The 23,727-nt window shown below is 49.6% G+C and overlaps 3 protein-coding genes across 8 annotated transcripts in view; 2 read left to right on the forward strand and 1 right to left on the reverse strand.

Annotated features, from left to right (window-relative positions):
* ZNF362 (zinc finger protein 362) overlaps positions 1-15,403 on the forward strand; it is a 182,285-nt gene extending 166,882 nt beyond the window's left edge. For all 6 annotated transcript variants that reach the window (XM_058443465.1, XM_032160149.2, XM_058443467.1 and 3 more), the window contains 3 exons: positions 11,726-11,804; positions 11,938-12,096; positions 15,049-15,403. In XM_058443465.1, the coding sequence (XP_058299448.1) occupies positions 11,726-11,804; positions 11,938-12,096; positions 15,049-15,165 (355 nt within the window). In that variant the 3' untranslated portion in view covers positions 15,166-15,403. The remainder of the gene's footprint in view (positions 1-11,725; positions 11,805-11,937; positions 12,097-15,048) is intronic.
* Positions 15,404-15,831: 428 nt separating this feature from the next.
* LOC131384135 (uncharacterized) lies at positions 15,832-16,612 on the forward strand. Its single transcript, XM_058443479.1, has one exon. It carries the CDS (start codon positions 15,832-15,834, stop codon positions 16,450-16,452), a length of 621 nt encoding a protein of 206 aa, XP_058299462.1. The 3' UTR covers positions 16,453-16,612.
* Positions 16,613-22,695: 6,083 nt separating this feature from the next.
* The window catches only part of A3GALT2 (alpha 1,3-galactosyltransferase 2), a 9,230-nt gene continuing 8,198 nt past the window's right edge, over positions 22,696-23,727 (reverse strand). Inside the window, exon 5 of the mRNA XM_032160175.2 lies at positions 22,696-23,523. Coding sequence (XP_032016066.1) covers positions 22,836-23,523 — 688 coding nt within the window. The 3' untranslated portion in view covers positions 22,696-22,835. The remainder of the gene's footprint in view (positions 23,524-23,727) is intronic.

Below are 23,727 nucleotides of genomic sequence, written 5' to 3' on the forward strand. Positions count from 1 at the left end.
CGTTTATCTCCATTTTCTTTGAATCCTTTATCCCTGGGTGCAAGATGTTTTACCTTGTCTGTTTCTCTGACTTTGGGACATGATGTGTGGGTATGATAGTAAGAATCAAATGGCAGGCTGGACTCACTGGCTCATGCCTGTAATTCTAGCACTTTGGGAGGCTGAGATGGGTTGATCACTTGAGCTCAGGAGTTTGAGACCAGCAACATGGCAAAACCCCATCGCTACAGAAAAATACAAAATTGGCTGGGAGTAATGGTGCATGCCTGTAGTCCCGGCTACTTGAGAGGCTGAGGTGGGAGGGTTGATTGCTTGAACCCAGCAGGTCGAGCCTTCAGTGAGCTGATGTCGCACCACTACACTCCAGCCTGGGGGACAGAGTGAGACCCTGTCTCAAAAGAAAAAAAAAATAAAAGAATAAAATGGTACAATGGCAGCAGGGCCAGGTGTCAGTCTGTTTCTCGTTGCCATGCCTCCCAAGGCACAAATCTGACCACATAAGTTTGTTTCAGCAATTTTCTGATTTTGTTGTTACTTTGATTTTTAAAAAATTTGGCCAGGTTTATGTACAGAGATGTATGTAACAAGGTGTTGATTGATAAAATCCTCCCAGTTGTATGGTTCTTAAAATTAGAGCATTTGATGGAAAAGCTTGAGAGTTAACTCTGTTAGGGGACTTTGTAAGGCCTCCAGGCCAGAATTGTGTATGTGTGTGTGTGTATGTGAAAAAATTTTATATTATTAGAGATCAGGAACCTAGAACCATCCAATTCACCTCTGCCAGATTGCGCCTATACAACGTGTAACGTGGCGGGTACCCTCTTTTTGGAGAATCTTCGTTTGTCAGTGTTTCTGGACAAGCAGAGGTTGATGTCTTTTCATAACCTTAAAGGCTGAAATTCCACAAGCCATAGAGCAGGTCCAGTCTGGTTTCCTGGAGGCCTGGGAGGCCTCATTCCCGTTTTTGAAGTGCAGTCTGTGTTTCTTACTCTCAGGCTTGTCATGCCTAATTAAGTGAAATTTGTCTTTAAATGTGACATTTCTGGCACAGCCATGGTTACAAATTTGATTTACCCAATTATATCCTGTCAGGAAGGAGGACAGATTCTTACAGATCCTGTTTACAGAACTGATGATCGTAAAAGAAAAGGGTCTCAGAAAGGTACTTTGAAGAGTTTTTAGCAATTATTCCTAGTAGTTTTGTAGATAAGGCCAATTACATTTGTTGTTTTCAATAGAATGATTATTTGAACATTCCCTTGATGATTTATTATTTCATATCTATGTTAGGTTTTTATAGTCCCCCTCTCACCCTCACCCCCAGAATTCTGAAGAGTTAGTTGGAAGAAGGAAGAAAGCACCATTTTAGGAATATTTTATTCCAGTTTATGGAATACAGCCTCCTAAATTGAGAATTAGTGACAGTAATAAAGAAAAAAAAAGACCTTTAGAAAATTAGAACATTAAGGGTGAAATCAGTTTCATCCAGTCCTGGGGAATAATTCCTGTTCAGAGGAACAGGTTAGTTAGCCCGCTTTCAAACTAACTAACTAACTAACTAACCCTGGGTTAGTTAGCCCGCTTTCAAAGTTATCTACTTCTGGACCAAGGACCCTTGGAGCCCACCTTGGCCTCTGGCAGTGTCTGGTCAAGAAGAGGATGTCACTGTGGCAGCCTGTATGCATTTGTCTTTTCTAGCTCAAAGCAGAGGCCTTTAAGCAAGTGTGAGGGTAAAAATCAGACCTGTTGACTAGACCAAATGATTCTGGTTAGTTAATTGTAATAATGAACAATGTCACAAGGGAGGACAATGGAGTCCTCTATTAAGGTATAATGTATGATCAATTTTTCAGATTAAAAACATGGTACGCTGGCACGGTGGCTCACGCCTGTAATCCCAACACTTTGGGAGGCCAAGACAGGTGAATCATTTGAGGTCAATAGTTCGACCAGCCTGGCCCACATGGTCAAACTCCGTCTCTACTAAAAGTACAAAAATTAGCCGAGTGTGGTGGTGTACGCCTGTAGTCCCATCTACTCGGGAGGCTGAGACAGGAGAATCACTTGAACCCGGGAGGCAGAGGTTGCAGTGTGCCAAGATCGTGCCACTGCACTCCAGCCTGGGTGACAGAGCAAGACACCATCTCACCAACAAAAAAAACATGTTATTGGCAGCAAGCACATTGGCCCATCTTCAGGGTCTTTTAATCCCATAAAGCGTTATCACTAATTGTTAAGGGCATTTTAAATCTAGAGACAAAATCTTTTTAAAGAAATGTCTTTGTTGATGCTTATTATGCCAGCCTCTGTGCATTAGATTAGATTTTTTTTGGTCCATCTTAAGTGCACAAGAACATATTATATATTATACATATTATATGTTTATGTATGTATAAAATTAACCCAGGGAGGTTGAGTTTCTCTTTTTATTTGCCAACTTTCTTATGTTACAAACTTTGTAGGGCAGCTATCACTCTAGTGTTTGGCTAATTAAAAATATGGAGAATACATAGGCCGGGTGCCATGGCTCACGCCTGTAATCCCAGCACTTTGGGAGGCCAAGGTGGGTGGATCACTTGAGGTCAGGAGTTTGAGACCAGCCTGGTCAATATGGTGAAACGCTGTCTCTACTAAAAATACAAAAATTAGCCAGGTGTGGTGGCGGTGTCTATAATTCCAGCTACTTAGGAGGCCAAGGCAGGAAATCATTTGAACTTGGGAGGCGGAGTTTGCAGTGAGCTGAGATCTCACCACTGCACTCCAGCCTGGGTGACAGAACAAGACCCTGTCTCAAAAAACAAACAAAAAACAACAAAAAAAAAGAATAAAAAACCCAATCATTGTAAGCATCCCTCCTTTTGTAAAGCAGGGGAGCAGATCTTTGGTGTTGCCCAGCAGCCATCTGGAAATGCCAAGAGCAATTGCATTTGCATTTGCACCTTGACAATTTTATCTTTCTGAATGGGGACCTGGATCTGAGAAAGGCGACAGCATAAAGTTGACGGAACAGGCAAGCTAATAAACACAAGAGCAAGTGATAATAATGATGAAGAATTCTGGTTTTTTTTTTCTTTCAAGAAGTAGACTTTGTTTAAAAATATTATTTAAGAACATGACCAAAAAAAAGCAACAAAAAATTAACAGGCCTTTGAAGGAGAGGAGAGTATTTTGCCAGAATGTTCTTTGACTCAGGGATTATTCTCCATTCCTGAGGGCACAATTTTTTTTTTCCCTCTCTCTCTTTTGGACTAATTTGAGTTCATAATGGCAGGAAACCAAACAAACAACAAAAGAGGATTCTATCAACATTTGGAAGACAGTTTATAAGTCACTAGGTGCTGGCACATATAATTAAACTGATATGTCCTAACTCAGTGGCAAAGAGGCGAGTGTCCCACATGCCCAGAACTCCCAGGATTCTTTAGACAAACAAACAAACAAAGCCAAAGCTGAAGAAACAACCAGATTCCAGATTCCTTGTCCTCTGCTATTTGACCGAGGCCCTTTCCTACTTATTTGTCCCTTGGCAGAGAACCAGGCATCAGATCATATAATTAAATCCATCTTCCCAATGTTACAGCCACTAACGAAGGGCATAAAAGAAGGTCATGTCCAAAACAGAGCCAGCCCCTGTCAAGCAATAGAGGTAGAGTTAGCAAGAGGGCACTCCGCCCTGGGAGTTGAGAAGGTTGTGCTTGGAAGCATGGTCAGAGTGAGGCGGTTGAGTGGCGTTGGGGCATCTTAATCGGCCCGCAGCGTGAAAGGAAGGCACAAGCAAAGCGAGGGACTTCCAAAATGTTGCACAAGTCCAGGCTTCAGAAGGATCAGCCCTCTACATAATAAACACCACATGGATTTATAGAGAAAAATAGAACATTTTCTGTTCTTGTTAGTCTGTTCATGGTAGAAAACCAGCATTGTCTCGTGCAGTTAGCGTATGTGTAAGAGGCGTCTGTACCTGCAGGTATCACAGTGTGGGAGTCAGGGATAACATTGCTTTGGGCTTGAGGCCAGGAGTCTGAGACTGGCCTGGGCAACATGTTGAGATCCCCGTCTCTACAAAAAATTAAAAAGTTAGCTGAGTGTGGTAGCATGTGTTGTAGCTCCAGCTACTCAGGAGACTGAGGTGGGAGGATTGCTTGAACCCAGGAGGTAGAGGCTGCAGTGAGCCGAGATCTCGCCACTGCACTGCAGCCTGGGTGACAGAGATCCTATCTAAACAAACAAACAAACAACAAACAAACCATTGTTTTGGGAGGAAGTAAGTTATAGGAAATGGCTGAAAGTTTTATCTATTTGTGGAACTAGAGCTAGACAGAATGACTCTGGATTTGTCTGTTTATTCAGGGTGCAAAGTGGTTTTGTTTTTGTTTTTCTTTTCCTGGCAGGGTGATGTTATGTATATGCCTAATGATCATTGCAGCAGGGGAAAGTGTCATTTTAGTTTTTTCAAGTCTGATAATAATGCTAATAACAGCAACGACAACTATTCCTTGTTAAAGAACTTCTGTGTGCCAGATCCTGCTTAAGGTGTTTTAATATGCAAGGTGTCTATAAAATCCCTGTACAGTGTGAATTTGTTATTTCTTCATAAGAGATAATGAATTTGAAAAATGCCACAGAGGGGGAATCCTCTCAAGGAATGTTTAACTTTCATATATCTATGACCATTGTTTTAGTTAAAAAACACGACATGCCAAAAGCCATCTCACGGCTGAGAAATAAAAGTGATAATTCCTGAATCCTTAGTAATTTTATTGACACATTGAATACATTTCCTCTTTGTTTTCATAAGTTGCTTAACTTAAATAGAAATTAATGTATTAAAAACTAACGCTGCCAAAATATTTTATGAACACCCTTTAAATTCTTACAGTCTTTATTATCCCCATTTTAGAGAGGGGGAAACTGAGGCTGAGGCAGGCAGAGTCACCTGCCTCAGGTCACCCAGCTAAGAAGTGGCAGAAGCAAGATTCGAGTGGAGTGCACCAAGGAGCAGCCCAGTTCAGAAAGAAGGAAAGGGCTGAGGCATCAGGCTGCAGAAGAAGCACATGGGGGTGGCAGTGCCAGGCAAGAGGGCAGAGCAAGTCTTTGGAGCCCTTGGGTGGGACTGGGACAGTGGGGATGAAGGGGGGTAGTCCAGGGCCACTAGCTTCAGCTCAGCTTCCTTATGCTGCCTAAAGAGGAGTGACCACCAGTCGGGCGCGGTGGCTCATTCCTGTAATCCCAGCACTTTGGGAGGCTGAGGTGAGTGGATTACTTGAGGTCAGGAGTTCAAGACTAGCCTGGCCTTGAACCATGGTGGTCTACTAAAAATACAAAGAAATTAGCTGAGCACAGTGGCATGGGCCTGTAGTCTCAGCTACTTGGGAGGCTGAGGCAGGATAATCACTGAACTGGGGAGGCGGAGGTTGCAGTGAGCTGAGATTGTGCCACTGCACTGCAGCCTCGGCGATAGAGCGAGACTCCGTCTCAAAAAAAAAGAAAAAAAAAGAAGAGTGACCACCTAGAGTCAGGGGTGAACTTCCCATCACCACAGATGTGGGAGCTGGGGCCAGGTGCTCCCCTAGTGAGAAGATGCCCTACAAAGAGAGGATTCTGATGTTAGAATTGAGGGCTTAGTCTTGACTTGAAGTTCAGGGACTGAAGACGAGCTTTGTGGCTAAAAGAACAGGTAGCCTGGTCCTTCCTTATCCAACAGTTGCTCCCTGAAGCTTTTTCTGCGCCAGCCCCATGCTGGGTGCCATGCACAGGGACACAGGAGTGGGCAGAGGCAGGCCCCTGCCACTGTGACCTAGGAGGATGGCAGATGTGAAACGTCCTGGAGAGAGGGAAGTAGGAGGTGCAGGTTGGGGGGGATCATCTGGGTTGAGTACAGAGGGGTCCACAGCCCTCCCCAGTCGGAGGAAGAACGACATGAGCAAAGGCTCGAGGCCCGCTGTGGGGCTGCATCTGCGTGTGTGCTGGGGAAGGTTGGTAAGATGCTCCTCTCGGGAGGAGCACAGTGGCAGAGGAGGAGGCCTTAGAAACCAAGGCCAGAATGTGAAGGGTCTTGCAAGCTGGGGAAGGGGATATGGACTCCGTCCTGGAAAAAGAGGGAGACCGTGGAGGTTGCCAGATGGGGCTGTGACCGGGTCAGAGCCCTGCAGCTTCAGCCGTGCCGAGGCCTGGCGGGGAGAGGCTGAGGCTGGGAGTCAAGGGGGAGGCCGGGCAGTTGTTGCACTTGCATGGGAGGAGGCCAGAGGGGCAACTTGCTGGTCAAGAGGGCTTGGCTGGTTCCTGAGGAAGGAGCTGAATCCACTGGAGGACTGTCGGTCAGTCAGTCAGCAAACCCTGATGAAATACACCCAGGGCATGGAAGTCGCTGATAATGTGGAACCTATTTCTCTTGTCGATGATTGACTTCAGGGAGAAAGAACTTGCTTTCCTTCATTCAGTCTGTGTCTATTTATGGAATCCCCTCTGTGCTGAGCCCATGCCAGGCGCTGGGGTGATGGTGGGGAATGAGCCCAAGGGAGTTCCTCTGAAGGAACACAGTGACCAGACATGGAGAAAATAAGTACCCGTGCAGAGACTTCTGGGAAGCCGATGTCTTTGTTGCCTGCGAGGTGGGCCGCAGGGAGCCTGACCTGGTCTAGGGGGTCAGGGAAGGCTGCCCTGATGAAGGGACTTTTATGCTGAGATCGGGAGTTGGGGTTTTAGCCAGGTGTTAGCTGAGGAACAGGTGTTCCTGGTAGAGGGAACAGCTTGGATAAAGGATTGGAGGTGGGAAAGGGATCAGTGCTGGAGGAGCTAGTGCAAGGCCACTGTGGCTGGGTTTCGAGGCAAGGGGAGAAGGGGTTGTGGTGTTTTGTTTTTTTTTTTTAATTAAAGTTCTAGGGTACATGTGCACAACGTGCAGGTTTGTTACATATGTATCCATGTGCCATGTTGGTGTGCTGCACCCATTAACTCGTCATTTACATTAGGTATATCTCCTAATGCTATCCCTCCCGCACCCCCCACCCCACAACAGGCCCCGGTATGTGATGTTCCCCTTCCTGCGTCCAAGTGTTCTCGTTGTTCAAGTCCCACCTATGAGTGAGAACATGCGGTGTTTGGTTTTTTGTCCTTGTGATAGTTTGCTGAGAATGATGGTTTCCAGCTTCATCCATGTCCCTACAAAGGACATGAACTCATCATTTTTTATGGCTGCATAGTATTCCATGGTGTATATGTGCCACATTTTCTTAATCCAATCTATCATTGTTGGACATTTGGGTTGGTTCCAAGTCTTTGTTATTGTGAACAGTGCCACAATAAACATACGTGTGCATGTGTCTTTATAGCAGCATGATTTATAATCCTTTGGGTATATACCCAGTAATGGGATGGCTGGCTCAAATGGTATTTCTAGTTCTAGATCCCTGAGGAATCGCCACACTGACTTCCACAATGGTTGAACTAGTTTACAGTCCCACCAACAGTGTAAAAGTGTTCCTATTTCTCCACATCCTCTCCAGCACCTGTTGTTTCCTGACTTTTTAATGATGGCCATTCTAACTGGTGTGAGATGGTATCTCATTGTGGTTTTGATTTGCATTTCTCTGATGGCCAGTGATGATGAGCATTTTTTCATGTGTCTTTTGGCTGCATAGATGTCTTCTTTTGAGAAGTGTCTGTTCATATCCTTTGCCCACTTGTTGATGGGGTTGTTTTTTTTTTCTTGTAAATTTATTTGAGTTCATTGTAGATTCTGGATATTAGCCCTTTGTCAGATGAGCAGATTGCAAAAATTTTCTCCCATTCTGTAGGTTGCCTGTTCACTCTGCTGGTAGTTTCTTTTGCTGTGCAGAAGCTCTTTAGTTTAATTGGATCCCATTTGTCAATTTTGGCTTTTGTTGTCATTGCTTTTGGTGTTTTAGACGTGAAGTTCTTGCCCATGCCTATGTCCTGAATGGTATTGCCTAGGTTTTCTTCTAGGGTTTTTATGGTTTTAGGTCTAACATTTAAGTCTTTAATCCATCTTGAATTAATTTTTGTATAAGGTGTAAGGAAGGGATCCAGTTTCGGCTTTCTACGTATGGCTACCCAGTTTTCCCAGCACCATTTGTTAAATAGGGAATCCTTTCCCCATTTCTTGTTTTTGTCAGGTTTGTCAAAGATCAGATAGTTGTAGATGTGTGGCATTATTTCTGAGGGCTCTGTTCTGTTCCATTGGTCTATATCTCTGTTTTGGTACCAGTATCATGCTGTTTTGGTTACTGTAGCCTTGTAGTATAGTTTGAAGTCAGGTAGCGTGATGCCTCCAGCTTCGTTCTTTTGGCTTAGGATTGACTTGGCGATGTGGGCTCTTTTTTGGTTCCATGTGAACTTTAAAGTAGTTTTTTCCAATTCTGTGAAGAAAGTCATTCGTCGCTTGATGGGGATGGCATTGAATCTATAAATTACCTTGGGCAATATGGCCATTTTCACGATATTGATTCTTCTTATCCATGAGCATGGAATGTTCTTCCATTTGTTTGTATCCTCTTTATTTATTTATTATTGAGCAGTGGTTTGTAGTTCTCCTTGAAGAGGTTCTTCACATCCCTTGTAAGTTGGATTCCTAGGTATTTTATTCTCTTTGAAGCAATTGTGAATGGGAGTTCACTCATGATTTGGCTCTCTGTTTGTCTGTTATTGGTGTATAAGAATGCTTGTGATTTTTGCACACTGATTTTGTATCCTGAGACTTTGCTGAAGTTGCTTATTAGCTTAAGGAGACTTTGGGCTGAGGCGATGGGGTTTTCTAGATATACAATCATGTCATCTGCAAACAGGGACAATTTGACTTCCTCTTTTCCTAATTGAATGCCCTTTATTTCTTTTTCCTGCCTGATTGCCCTGGCGAGAACTTCCAACACTATGTTGAATAGGAGTGGTGAGAGAGGGCATCCCTGTCTTGTGCCAGTTTTCAAAGGGAATGCTTCCAGTTTTTGCCATTCAGTATGATATTGGCTGTGGGTTTGTCATAAATAGCTCTTATTATTTTGAGATATGTCCCATCAATACCTAATTTATTGAGAGTTTTTAGCAACCAGGGCTGTTGAATTTTGTCAAAGGCCTTTTCTGCATCTATTGAGATAATCATGTGGTTTTTGTCTTTGGTTCTGTTTATATGCTGGATTACATATATTGATTTGCGTATGTTGAACCAGCCTTGCATCCGAGGGATGAAGCCCACTTGATCATGGTGGATAAGCTTTTTGATGTGTTGCTGGATTCAGTCTGCCAGTATTTTATTGAGGATTTTTGCATTGATGTTCATCAGGGATATTGGTCGAAAATTCTCTTTTTTTGTTGTGTCTCTGTCAGGCTTTGGTATCAGGATGATGCTGGCCTCATAAAATGAGTTAGGGAGGATTCCCTCTTTTTCTATTGATTGGAATAGTTTCAGAAGGAATGGTACCAGCTCCTCCTTGTACCTCTGGTAGAATTCGGCTGTGAGTCTGTCTGGTCCTGGACTTGGTTGTGGGGTTTAAAACAAAGGCAGTGTGAGTCCTGGGGACCCTTAAGGGTTAGGTGACGGGGAGCCTAAGTAAACGAATTCCCCAGCCCTAGAGGGAATGAGGATGGGATGAAGTGAAGATGATGCTGGCCTCAGGTGGAGTTGGTCCAGATGACCCTTAAGGTCCTTCCATTGTAGAGACAGGGTGCAGCGGCCTGGGATGGGATCTTGAAACATGTGACACCCACAAATGTGCAGGGATGCTCAGAACTGGGTCAGCCCAGCTTCTCGCTTCTCTTGGCACAGCTATTGTGGAAGGCCAGACCCCAGGCCTTGATCCTGAGACTGGGGCCCGTCCCTGCCCTCGGGATTCCCTATCTAGCAGGGGAGAGAAGTGTGGGCGGCCTCGAGAGTCCAGTGGGGTTGGCTCTGTGGTGAGGAGTGTGCTCTGGAAGCCCGTGGGGTGAGCAGTTTGCTCAGGGGAGATTCCGCAGAGCCCCACTCGCCAACGAATCTGGAAAGATGAGCTGACATTTACTGGGCCAAAGAGCTGGGGAGGTCCCAGTGCTGAGGATGCAGACATAGCAGAGGTGTGGGGAGACTTATCAGACACAGCTGGCAGGGAAGAATCATTATCTGACCAGGACGTAGGGTGCGTACGAGCAGGTAGGGGATGCTGGACCACCTGGTGAAGGCTTGAATGACATATAAGGAGTTTGGACTTTGTCAATGTTTATAATGGCAGCCAGTGGGCTTATTGGTAGCAGGGAGTGTTTCTTACTCAACCCTGTGTCCCTAAGTCTAACACCAGGCCTGGCCAGAGGGGCTTCAGTTTCTTTGATGAGTTTGTTGATGGGCTGGTGGCAAACCCAGTCAGTGAGAGGGGCTGGGGCCTTGGAAGGAAAGAGTGGACACCCTTTTGATAAAATCTGGATATTCCCCTCCACTTTTGTTCCTCAACAAATTAGGCAAACAAGGTTCAGGCCCAGCTGGCATTTCATTGCCCACCTGCTTGGTACAGTGGATTTGCCCAAACAGATGCTTGAAGACACGCCCAGGGAGATGGTGCAAAGGCATGAGTGTGGAAAGCAGGGAAGGCCACTACTAGCGCATGCCAGGCTGCTGAGCTCATCGCCCAGTCCACAGCTCCATCCTCAGCTGGGCTGTTGGGCAGGTACAGGGTCATCAGCCCTCAAGTCACTGCCCCAATGTCACCTTCCCCATGAGGCCCTTATCCCCGTTTAAAACTGTACCCCTCCTTCCCATCACTCATGGTCTCCCCATCTTGTTGTTTTTCCCACAGGACTTACTGCCTTCTACATGTGATTTACTTGTTTATTTCACGCTTGTTGCTTATTTCCTCCAGGCAGTAGCTTTTGTCTGTTTTGTTCATGATATATTCCAAATACCTAGCACAGTGCCTGGGGCATGGGCACCCACTGTAATGAGTGTGAATGAATGAGTAACGATAACTGGCAAACGTCGAGTGCTTACTTTGTACCAACACCAGGCTAAGCCCTTTACATGCATTATCTGATGTCATCTTCACAAAGCCTGATGAGGTAGGGGCTGTCATTTTATACCCATTTTGCAGATGAGGAAACTGATGCTCAGTGGTTTGTCCAAGGTCACCCAGCTGGTAAATAGCCAGGATGAGAAGCCAGGAGTGGCAGGGACAGAAGGAGCTCTCAGGAAGGACACAGAGGGGCTGAGCTTCAGGGCCATGCTGTCCCACATTCTCTCATTTACTGCGGTGACCATGTAGCTGTCAAGGACATGTGCCTGACATGGGGTAGCGACAGGAAATAAGTGTCTGGGGCCAATTAGAGGCAGATGTCTCCTTCTTCTTAGGGAAGGAGGCTGGGTGGGCAGGGAAGGTCCTGACAAAGCTGTGCATCTGTGTTCTTTGCAATGTGTGGTCTGTAGTGTGGGGTTTTTGAAAGAGAGGGGCAGCCAAATCAGGCCCCCTCCGAGGCCTGCACTGGGTTGCTGCAAGGGCTGTGGTGGTGGGCTGGGGACAGCAGGGACCTGTGGGAAGTGGGAGGCTCTGGTCAGACTGGCAGTGGAGGCCAAAGGAGGAAGCGAGAGCCATGGCCGTTGAAGTCCCCAGCTCTTGCCTGGGTTCACTCTTGGTCCTTGGGGAGCATGGGCAGGGTAGGGGCCGAGAGGCTTAGGGGCCAGAGTAAGGACTTGGGGACTGGAGCAGTCTTGGGGTGTGTGTCAGGGACTTCGACCTTACTGGGCTGCCCATTACAGAATCCACACAGGCGACAGACCCTACAAGTGCCCACATCCTGGCTGCGAGAAGGCTTTCACTCAGCTCTCCAACCTCCAGGTGAGTGCCTGCCCGCCTCCTGCCCACCAGGTGCTCTGGTGCCCCCCCCACCAACCCCTACAAGGGAGCATAGGAAGGGGGGTGGGGCGAGGGAGTCCTGTTCCTCTCCTGACCCCCTGCTGTGCCCCCACAGTCTCACCAGCGCCAGCACAACAAGGACAAGCCCTACAAGTGTCCCAACTGCTACCGGGCCTATTCGGACTCCGCTTCCTTGCAGATCCACCTCTCGGCCCACGCCATCAAGCACGCCAAGGCCTACTGCTGCAGCATGTGTGGGCGGGCCTACACCTCGGTGAGTGCCGGTTGGCCTGCGCCCTGCCCCGGGAGAGCTACTTCCTCTTCCAGGCCTCAGCTGCTTCCCCATCTTCAGATCTGTGTCGACTCTTCCCATTTTCCAGACAAAGAAATTGAGACCTAGAGAAGGGAAGTGACACCCTGAGATCACAGGGAAGGGTAGAACCAGGGCTTTTGCTTCCACTTCTGGTTTCAGCTACCCCAGGCCAAGCCCCTAGCCTCCTGCTCACCTTTAGCCCGAGTCTCCGAGGCCCTGGAGTACTCACAGCAGTGGCAGGAGGCTTTTCACCTGCTCTGCAGAGCTACAGAGAGAGAAGGGCCTTCCTGTCACCCAGGAAGCTGCAGCCCCCATCATGGCCACAAGGTGGCCCAGTGACGTGGCCCATAGCCACCTTCATCTCAGGAACGGCCTGAGCGGCCCGGAAAGCTCAGAGCATTCAGCTCTTGTCCCTGGGTGGGAATTTCCCCAAACGAGGGCCTTTTGGCGCCCAGAAATACCATTCACCCCCAGGCGAATCGCTTGAGTGTGTGCTTCTGGTTGATCTAATATTCTAGTTAACAGACCCCATATCCCCAACATAGAGGTCACTGAGTCTCAGTTTCCTCGTCTGTCAAATGGATGAACTCGCAGGGCTGTTGGCTGGCAGAGTGGTGCCAAATCAACCTGAGCTAGTACCATTATTTATTCACTCAGTCTCTACTCAACACTTCTGCCTGGTGTTCGGGCATTGGGATGAGCCAGACAGATCTCTTTTTTGCCCCTAGGGAAGTTAAGAACTGTTGGAGACAAGTATTAAACAAGTACACACGTAACTGTTTGATGGGAAATTGTGTAGCTGCTGTAAAGCAGAGACTCTCGGCCCTAGTCCAGATGGACATTTGGGCCGGACCTTTCCACTGTGGGTGCTGGCCTGTGCGTGGCAGGGCTCTGAGCAGCATTCCAGGCCTCCACCCACTAGATGCCAGTAGCGACCCCTCCCCAAGTGGTGACAGCCAAAAAATGTCTTCAGGGAGGACACAGAGGGGCTGAGCTGCAGGACCATGCTGTCCTGCATTCTGGAGTCCTGCATCCTGGGGGACAGCATGGCCCTGAAGCTCTGCCCCTCTCTGTGTCCTCCCTGGGAGCTCCTTCTGTCCCTGCCACTCCTGGGTTCTCATCCTGGCTCTTTGTCAGAGGACAGAATCTGCAGGGAAAAGGGCTTCAAAGGGGTGAGCAGGGGCCCCTGCTTGGCCAGCTGATCTCGAATCAGTCCCTGCCTCTCTCCAAGGCTCAAGTTTTCCATAACCTACACCATCAACCAATCCTGCCTCATCCATACTCCTGTTTTTTGAAGTACAATCCAGACATCATACTATTTCTAAAAATTTCACTTTATCTCTCTAACGATAAAGACTCCTTTTTTGAGCATATCCACAATACCTTTGGAATACCAAAAAGTAACCAAAGTCCTTATCATCATCAAATACTCAAATACTCATTCAGCACTGACATTTTCATTTGTGTCATGAATGCCATGATTTGGTGTATTTACATTATTCTTTTTTTTTTTTTTTTGGAATGGAGTCTTGCTCTGTCACCCAGGCTGGAGTGCAGTGGTGCAGTCTCAGCTCACTGCAACATCTACCTCCTAGATTCAAGCGATTCTCCTGCCTCAGCCTCCCGAGTAGCTGGGAATACAGGCGTGTGCCACCACGCCTGGCTAATGTTTTTGTATTTTTAGTAGAGACGGGGTTTCACCATGTTGGCCAGGCTGGTCTCGAACTCTTGACCTCAGGTGATCTGCCCGCCTCAGTCTCCCAAAGTGCTGGGATTATAGGCATGAGCCACTGTGCCCAGCCTACATTATTCTTTTTAGATCAAGATCCAAATAAGATTCCTACATCGTAGTGGCTCAGTATATCTTTTAATCTTTAGGTCCCCTTACCCCCTTTTTTTCTTTGTTATTTATTCACTGAAGAATAGTTTCCTAGCTAGGAATTTGCATGTTGCTTCCCTCTGGTATTGGATAGCATGCTGCTGCCACCTTTGAGGGCTTCCTTTGCTGGATTCTGAGCATATTGAGGTCTGAAGTCAAGGAGTGGCAGGTGGGAGTACCGCTTCTGCTTCTGGCAAAGGCAATTGGAAGGATGTGGCTTAGTGTGAGGGCTTCTGGGCCTGCAGTGAGCCCTAGGTCACAACCTCACCTCCCCAGTCCTGGTGCCTCAGGTCAGATCCAGCAGAGCCAGTGGAGGACATGATAGTACCCACCTGTAGTCCCAGCTACTCGGAGGGCTGAGGTGGGAGAACTGCTTGAGCCCAGGAGGTTGAGGCTGCAGTGAGCTGTGATTGTGCCACAGCATTCCAGCCTGGGCGACACAGACCTTAAGAAAAGGAAGGAAAGGAAATGTAGAGACCAGGGCAGGAGGGGACCCTTCAACCCTTACTCCATGCTAAGGGCTTGAGCTTTGTCACCATAGCAACCTGTTGAGGTTGTTCCTCCCCTATGCCTGCTTACAGAGGAGGAAACTGAGGCTCAGAGAGACAAGATGACTTGTCCAAGTTCTCACCACTAAGAAACGGCAGAGCTAGGCTCAGACCCGGTGCTGCTGCCTCACTGTCACTGGGATCACCAGCCAGATGCAGGCACAGTGCTTCACCTGACAGACAGGGTTGAGGTTCAGCCAGTATACCCAGCTACACCCAGGTGGCAAGGGGCTGGGGGCCTGGCCCTGGGGGGGCCACAGGTGGGCACTGCTGAGGGGTGAGCTCTCCAGCCAGCACTCATACTGGTAGCAGTGCAGTGTCTCTAGAACCAATGGCTGACGCCCATCTGACCCTGCGAAGCGGTGGCTGTCCTCCACCCTCTGAACCGCCTACCAAGAGCCCTCCAGTGGCTGCTGGTGGGAACTGCAGGCTCTTCTCCCTCCCTTGCTGGTGGTTCCCGGTTCTGAATCTCAGCCCTGCCCACAGGAGACCTACCTGATGAAGCACATGTCCAAACACACGGTGGTGGAGCACCTGGTGAGCCATCACTCGCCCCAGAGGACGGAGTCCCCCGGCATCCCGGTGCGAATCTCTCTCATCTGAGCCCACTGGAGGCGCCGCCCCACCCGGCCCACTGGCAGACACAGACCCAGGCAGCACCAGGCCCCAGCTCCCTCCGGGGGCCCTCCAGGAACCACCAAGCTCTCTCACGACCTTCCCAATCTTCCAGAAAGCTTGGTCCGCAGAAGCCCTGCCTGGTCCAGTCCGGGGGCGGCCAGGCCAACTGCAAGATTCTGGACTGTTTTGGTGGCATCCAAAGACGATCTCAGAGCACTTTGAACCTCTCTGTTGAGTTTTCTTTTTGTTCCCCACCCTTCACTTGCTTCACTGTTTTTTTTTTTTTTTCGTTTTTTTAAGTTTGTTTTGGAAATAACAGAAAAGATATTTATTGGCCAGGAAGTTGGTGCTGCTAAGACCAAGAAATTTAAAGAATCGGACAGATGGACGCAGAGAACCAGAGGGCAATGTGGGACCTTCTCTTGCCATGGCCTCAGGTCTTGAGGGAAGGCTCGGGCCTGGGTTTCTGGACTGCAAAAGGGACCCCCAGGTGGGAGGGACAGGAAGCAGCCGGAGTGAGCCCTTCGCCCCTGAGTGCCTGGCTCACGCCTCTCGAGCTGTGCCCCGGGCATCACTGAGCAGAGGGGTGCGGCAGCTTCAGGAGGTGGAAACAAGAGGGGCAGGAGATCCACAGGACCAAAGGGTGCAGTGATGGGCTGGGTGGTGGGCCCAGGGAAATGGGGTGGGGATGGGCTGGGTAAGACCTGGCCCTCCCCTGCTGCCCTGAAGACCACCCCAGTCTACCTCGGTGCTGGCCAGGAAACCTTTTGGCTACCTCTCCCACCATCCCAGACTGTGGGCAGGGGGATGGGGAGGGAGTGGGCCTGGGGCTGGGACCTCCCTCCAGAATTTCCTCCAGATGGGGGCAGTGCCCAGGGAGGGGTTATTTGTCTTCCCTGCCGTGGAGTGGGAATCCCCAGCCGAGGCCCTAGGCCCCTCAGCAGGGAAGGGATCCTCGGGGAGGCAGGTCCCAGGAGCAGACCCTGCCCCCAGCCCCCACAGACACACCCCAATCTGAAAGCCATGCGTGTCGGTGTATATAGGAACCATGTACAGAGCCCGGAGAAGCCCCTACATCCCCCCGGGAAAAAAAAGAAAACTAGACAGAAACTCATCTATATATTCTGTATCTGGAGTTCCGTTTTGAATATTAACTGTGTTATTTTTATACACTTTTTAAGCCTTAACTCGCCATTGATTTACCAGTTTAACGTTTCCTGGGGTTTCTTTTCCCGTGGGGTTCTCTGCCCCCACCCCCGGCCCTTTGTTTGACTTGCGTCGTCTGATACTCAGTATTGTAGCTTTTTGTCCGCATGTTACTCCCTGTAAATACGCTGTTATACATACTGTTAACACCCCTTTGCTTTTTCTATGGGACCTCCAGGCCACCATATTTAGAACTAGTTACCTTATTAAAAAAGAAAAAACAGTCTGTTGGCTTCTCAGTCTGCATCTTGGAGGCAGGGGGGTGAGGGCAGGTGCCCCTCAGACACTTCAGGAAGGTAGTTTGCATTCTATTTAAAAAAGGGGGTGGGGAGCAAATGAAAATCAAATGTGGGGGGAAGACACTAAAGGGGGCAAGAAACAAAGGAATTACAAACCCTCTGCTCTTTGTATTTCTCTGTTGTGAAGAATAAACTGTACCTGCACCCGGGTGGCGGTGGTGTTTGGCGTGCTCTGTGCGAGGGCAGGGCTGGGGGGCACCTACCCATTGCTCCTCTCCCCTTCCCTGCCCCCCAGACTTGGAGAAGGAAGAAAGTGGCCTCTCACTGTGGGCTGCCCTCGCTCCAGGTGCTGAACTGAGTGCTTTATGTTGATTGCCTCACAGCTCCCTAAGTGGGCAGCAAACCAGGAGAGGCTCTTTGCTAAGGATCATGCTGCAGTATAGTGGCAGTGACATAAATTGACCCAGCACTGCCTAGTTCTGGAGCCTTTTTGGATGTACTAGGTCCACAATAAGTCTCACTTCCACTGCTCCCCGAGGGGCACCCCACCCATCTGGGGGGGGTCCATCATGAGTGCCTGATTTGTGGAAGTGATTCTAGTGATTGGAGGGGGAGTCCAAGACATCCCTGTCATACATTTTTTTCCCCATGGGGGTCAATGTTTTGACTGCTTAGGAAGGAAATTTAGTAATAAAATCCCCAAAAGCTTATCAAGTCTGGACCTGTGGAAGCACTGTGAGGGGGACAGAAGTGACTACCATGGAGGTCATCATTGGGAACTCATTTCCCTGAATCCTCACAGTCCTCCTGTGTCGAGACTTGGCTGCAAGTGATAGAAAGTCCAATCCAAACAAGGGTGTATTGGCTTATGTAACAGGACAGTGGTCAGGCCAGCTTCAGGGCTCAAAGGATGTGTCTCCAGCTCTCCACTCTGTTCTGAGTCAGCTTCAGCCTGAGGCTCCTGTGGGGTCAGCAGCTCTAGTTTCCCAGTCCCCAGGGTTCCAGCAATCAAGCCTCTGTCTCTCTGAAAAAAGCCTCGGTGTCTTCATCTGTTTTATGCTGCTATAACAGGATATCACAAACTCGGTAATTTATAATGAGCAGAAATTTCATTCTGTTCATGATAAATTCCAGTCTCATAGTTCTGGAGGTTGGGAAGTCCAAGAGCATGGTGCCAGCATCTGGTGAGGGCCTTCATGCCATGTCATCTCATGCCAGAAGGCAGAAGAGCAAGAGAGAGTGAGGCCAGGCTTGGTGGCTCATGCTTGTAATCTCAGCACTTTGGGAGGCCAAGGCAGAAGGATCACTTGAGTCTAGGAGTTTGAGACCAGCCTGGGCAACATAGGGAGACCTTGTCTCTACAAAAAAGAAAAAAGAAAATTGGCCAGGTGTGGTGGTGCATGCGCCGGTAGTCCCAGCTACTTGAGAGGCTGAGGTGAGAGGATTGCTTGAGCCTGGGAGGTCAGGGCTGTGGGGAGCTGTGATTGCACCATTTGCACTCCAGTGGAAACAGAACAAGATCCATCTCAAAAAGAGGGTGAGAGTGAGAAAAATGGAACTCGAAGCCTCATATCCTTTTAGAATCAGCATTAATCCATTCATGAGGGTGGAGCCCCCATGGCCCAACAACTCCCACTAGGCTCCAACTCCTAACACTGTTGCACTGGGGGTTGTTTCCAACACATGTTTTTTGGGGGGGACACATTCAAACCATAGCACCCAGCAAAAGTCTAATTGGGTCTTCCTGGTTCTAACTGGATCATGTTGTGTGCTTGTTTGGCTTGGGCCTAGGGCCCATGCTCTAAGCCTGGAGTAGAGGGTGAAGCCCTCACCTTCTTCACTTTCTGAAGCACAAGAGGTTCCCTAAGAGGAAACCAGAGTGTGTTACTATCAGAAGCGGAAATGGATGTGTGGTAGCCAAGAACCAGCATGTTTTCAGTAATCTCAGGGGCCTCATCTCTTTCTCTGAAATTGACCTCCCATAGCCTGCTTTGCCATGAAAGGATGGGCTCTGGCAGCCATATTTGTGTCACATGACCCCATTGCAGCCACAGCTGATTGGCCAGGGGTGGACACCTGACTCTGACTTGATACATAGGTGCAGCCAGTGGTGCATAATGGCTGTCCTGATTCATGTGAGAAAATTGTGCACCTCTCTTCCAAGCTCTGCATTCAGGGAGTACTGGTAGCTTGAAATCAGCCATGGTGGGATTTACACCATGGATATTGGCAAACACTATAAATCAGGGCTTTCTTTTTCCCCGGTCAACTGCTAGACTTATACCAGCCCACCACCGCACGGAGCTGACTCTCCTGTCAGATTCTCTATTCCATGAATTAGGAAGAAGTTAGGAGATGGTGGGTACCTGAACTGGAAAACGCTGTAGACTGCAGTTTGGGGTGACTGTGTGTTGAGCTGGATACAAGCAGAAGAACAAAGCCGGCAGAGAAAGGGCAGAAATGGACCAAGGAGACCAAGAGCTAGTGGTAACCTCTGTTCCTGTCAGTCTTCATCCTCTGGCTATGTTTAATTTCCTGTTTGTTCTCACTTCAATGAATTTAAGTTGCTAGTGGTGTGACATTGTGTTAGTTACTAAATCTGTGCCTGATTTCCTCGTATGTAAAATGAGGTAAACAGTAGTAACCAACTTACAGTGTGGATGTGAGGGTTAAAGGAATCAATACCTGTCTAATGCTTAGAAATGGCACGTTGTAAGACCCGATATATGTCCACATCATTACTGCTGCTATTTGCCTTCGCCCTGAGGGATCTATGATCGTTATGATCAGTGATCCCTGACTAAGAGCTGAAGATGTTTGGGAATTTCCAGGGGTGGCATTTGAGCTTGCATGGCAAGATGGGGCGGCTGGGACAGATGGAGATTTTGCATGTAGCAGTGATGCTGAGGGGATTGAGTGATTTTCACCTGCTCACGTGGGGAGTGAGTGCCACTGTCCCTGGGGGAGCCTCAGGATAGGTGCTGAGGACAGTGTTGATGGTAGTGGAGGCAGCTGCAGAAGGAGCTTTAGCCCTCTTGTTATTCCTGCTTCAGATCCAAGTCCCTCTGTACCCACCCCCGCAACCCCTCCTTAGGCCTCTGGGCTCACTAGGAGGGGAGCCATTCCCAAGGGTTGCCCACCCTGCAGCTTCCTGGAACCCCTCCCTCCTCAAGAAGATCCCCAATAGCGCAAGGCTGCCTTCAGCCCATGCCTTGGAAACCCCTGAGCATGCCATTTATTCCCCCTTTAAAACAGAAATGACTGGCTGGACGCAGTGGCTCATGCCTGGAATCCCAGCACTTTGGGAGGCCAAGGCAAGTGGATCCCTTGAGCCCAGGAGTTCGAGACCAGCCTGGGCAACTTGGTGAAACCCCGCCTCTACAAAAAAAAAAAAAAAAAAAAAAAAAAATCCTAGTGTGGTGGTGCATGCCTGTAGTCCCAGCTACTTGGGAGGCTGAGGTGGGAGAATCACCTGAGCTCAGGGACGTTGAGGCTGCAGTGAGCCATGATCATACCCACTGCACTCCAGCCTGGGCAACAGTGAGATGCTGTCTCAAAAACAAACAAACAAGAAACAGGAAATGACTGTTCTTTGGCAAATCCTTTGCACTCTCAACATGCTGGAGAAGGGGCAGGCAGGGAGAGGAAGGCAAGTTGTGTTTTCTAGAGCACCACCACAACCCCTGCAGGGAGGGAGACTGGCATCCACATTTCACGTATGAGAAAACTGAGGCCAGCAAAGGTAAGGAACTTGTCTACCCACACACAGAGGAAGAGCCGGTTCACATAATCTCTTACTGGCTCATGCTCAGGTATTGAATGGCCCAGCAATTGTTAGAGTCTGCAGCAATTGTTAGGGTCAGCATGTGTGACCCTCAGTGAATGCTGCAGGGTAAGGTGGAGGACACACATCTTCCTCAGCTCACAGTCAGAAAATTTTTTTTTTTTTTTTTTTTTTTGAGATGGAGTCTCGCACTGTCGTCCGGGCTGGATGGAGTGCAGTGGCACGACCTTGGCTCACTGCAACCTCCGCCTCCCAGGTTCAAGTGATTTTCATGCCTCAGCCTCCCGAGTAGCTGGGATTACAGGTGCCCACCGCCACGCCTGGCTAATTTTTGTGTTTTTAGTAGAGACAGGGTTTCACCATGCTGGCCAGGCTGGTCTCGAACTCCTGACCTCGTGATCCGCCTGCCTCAGCCTCCCAGAGTGCTGGGATTACAGGTGTGAGCCACTGTGCCCGGCCAAATTGCCTATTCTGACACACGTGGCCCATTCTCATTTCTAATCCTGAGTCCCGAAGGCCTTCTGGGTTTTGCTAATCTAGTTTAGATAGGAGACATTTTGACCTGCTTTTGAGAGGACAGATCTCTCTTACCGTCAATAGCTGGGCCTGGTAAATAGCAAGAATTGCTGCCCTACCTGGGAGTGGAGGCTATTAAAATGCAAGGTTGTTGACAATACCACATAAAAGATTCAGGAGAGCCAGGGTGAAATCCCAGTCTCCCAGGGCCCCAATTTTCCCAAACGTCAGACAAAATCTCAGGGGCTTCAGCGGCTACCTTCCCTATCTCCTTGGCTCTGTGACCACCTTTCTGGGAGGGTCTGACGCCTTCACACTCTTATTCAGAGCCTGTGTTTCCCCACTGGGGATCAGAAGTCTAGACAGCTGCCACGGATGCGGAAACTTCCCTCCCAGACACTGTGGCCAAATGTTGCCCTGCTATAGCCCCGAGGCCAGAAAATGTCATTTTGGACTTTGTCTAGGAGAAAAGGCCACAACAATTTGGTAATGTCAACTGAAGAATAAAAGTAAGTTTTTTAAATAAAGTGTCACTTAGAAGTCTTATTGAGGATAATTGACCAAGGCCTATGGCCCAGGAGGCGCTCTTCCGAGAGGTTCTATCGGATGCTTTGAATGTAGTATTTTATTTATTTTATTGAGACAGAGTCTTGCTCTGTCGCTCAGGCTGGAGTGCAGTGGTACGATCTCAGCTCACTGCAACCTTCGCCTCCCAGGTTCAAGCGATTCTTGTGCCTCAGCCTCCCCAGTAGCTGGGATTACAGGTGTGTGCCACCACGCTCTGCTAATTTTTGTATTTTTAGTAGAGATAGGGTTTCATCATGTTGGCCAGGCTGGTCTCAAAACTCCTGACCTCAAGTGATCTGTGTGTCTCAGCCTCCCGAAGCGCTGGGATTACAGGCATGAGCCACTATGCCCAGCCTGAATGTTGTATTTTAGTTTAGAGTTTAGATATCGGTGGTGAAGCTTCAGTATGCGTAAAATTATATCTAAGTTTGTGTGTAAGAGTGTATCTGGTTATAGTTTATAGAAGCATGATCACTAACCCCAACTGACATTATCTTATATGGAGATATATCTAGAGTCACTTATTTTTTTTTAGGGAATATAGTGACTCTGGCAAGGGACGTGGGGAGCTGTGTTTTTTGTTTTGACAGCTATATGCTGTCACAGTCAGGGCTTTGTGAAATTATGCTGGCAAGGGAAAGGGGCAAACATGGCTTCTTATGTTTGCTACTTTGTCTCGCAGCACAGGAATAATTTATCATAATATTACTGAAATATGTACAAACCGTGCTTATAAGCAGGGGAGGTAAGAGGGCAGAGCCAATGACGGGGTGCCACCTGTGTTTCTTCCTGTGGCTCCTGCCCAGAGATATCCCGAGGGGCCAGCCACGCCTCTCCAGCCGCTGACATCACAGTGACTCGGACCCTCTGTGTCCTTAGGCAGTTATGTTTCCTCTTTGTGTCTCAGTCTCCTCATTTAAAAAGGGGCTTGCAGGTGGGACTAAAACATCTCCAGAGACACCAGCTGCATTCTGCAGGCTCAGGTGTGAAAGGTCTACAGGCTGACAGCTCGGGGCTCTACTGCAGTTGTGCCTCGCTCACTGCTAAGCTAAGGGAAGGGGATTTTTCTCTCGAAGTGAGGAGCTCCCCAAAGGCGAGGAGCCCCTCCGCCTCCTCCCACTCCCACGGACTGGCGCACACGAAGCGGGTAGGGCTTTGTATCCAGTATCTCTCTGCCCTCCAGAGCGCCATCAGCGTCCAGAAGGCCCCGCCCGGTTTCAGGATCTCTGCCTCTCGTGACTCTCACTCCACACCTTCCCGGAGCCAAAGACGCTGGGAGCGGGAGTGAGGCCGGGCCGGCTGGGCCGGCGGAGAAGCCGGAGGGCCGGGAGCCGGCGGCGGCGCTAGTCCCGCAGCAGCCGGTACTCCTTGGGCGCCCAGAGCAGTCGCGGGCGGCGGATCTCGGTCCGCCGGCCGAGGTCCGGGCTCCAGCAGAACTCGGGCGACAGCACCTTGGCGGGCTTGTGCAGCCAGAAGAACTTGTTGAGGTGGCTCTCGTCGTGCCAGCGCGCCTCCAGGCCGCGCGCGCGGTCCCAGGCCAGGCCCCGCGCACAGTGTGCCGTGAGCCCTCGCAGCGCCGCCACGCTGCCCCCGAACACCGCCGCGTGGTAGTAGAAGTCGCCCTCGCCCCGCGCCATCTTGGCGGCCGAATGCGCGTTGCGCTCGAAGGGCAGCAGCCACCGCGGCCAGTGGTAGTGCCAGGAGTGCAGCTGCGCCACCGACTCGGCCAGCGCCTCGGGCCCAAAGGTGCTGCTGAAGTGCTGGTCCACGTCCATGCAGAACACGAAGTGCGCCTCGCGGCCCAGCCGCCCGCTCAGCGCCGCGTGCAACGTGCGCATGCGCGCCATCGACACGTCTTGCCAGCGCCGCTCGCGCTCCACGCGCTCCACGCGCAGCCGCCGTCCCGGGCCCAGCGCCACGCGGGGCACCGCTTCCGGCCGCTCAGTGAACACGTAGTACACCACGCTCTGGCCCGCCATGAAGTGCTGCTCTGCCGTCTCCAGGAAGCGCTCCAGGTACTTCTCCAGGTACCTAAGGGCGGGGCGCCACGGTCAGCCTGAGAGTGAAGCGAGGCGGGGCCGGCCTCCCCACCTCACCCCTACCCCCACCCCACCCTCACCCCATTCCACCCCCCCAACCCTCACCCCTACCCCACACCACCCAACCCTCACCCCCTTCCACCCCCCCAACCCTCACCCCCACCCCACACCACCCCACCCTCACCCCATTCCACCC

This window comes from Hylobates moloch, unplaced genomic scaffold (assembly GCF_009828535.3).
Source record: "Hylobates moloch isolate HMO894 unplaced genomic scaffold, HMol_V3 SCAFFOLD_8, whole genome shotgun sequence".
Taxonomy (NCBI): Eukaryota; Metazoa; Chordata; class Mammalia; order Primates; family Hylobatidae; genus Hylobates; species Hylobates moloch.

What these genes read in the sequence shown, in the direction of transcription:
- LOC131384135 (XM_058443479.1), top strand. Translation starts at nt 15,832, where the DNA reads ATGGGCTGGGTGGTGGGCCCAGGGAAATGGGGTGGGGATGGGCTGGGT.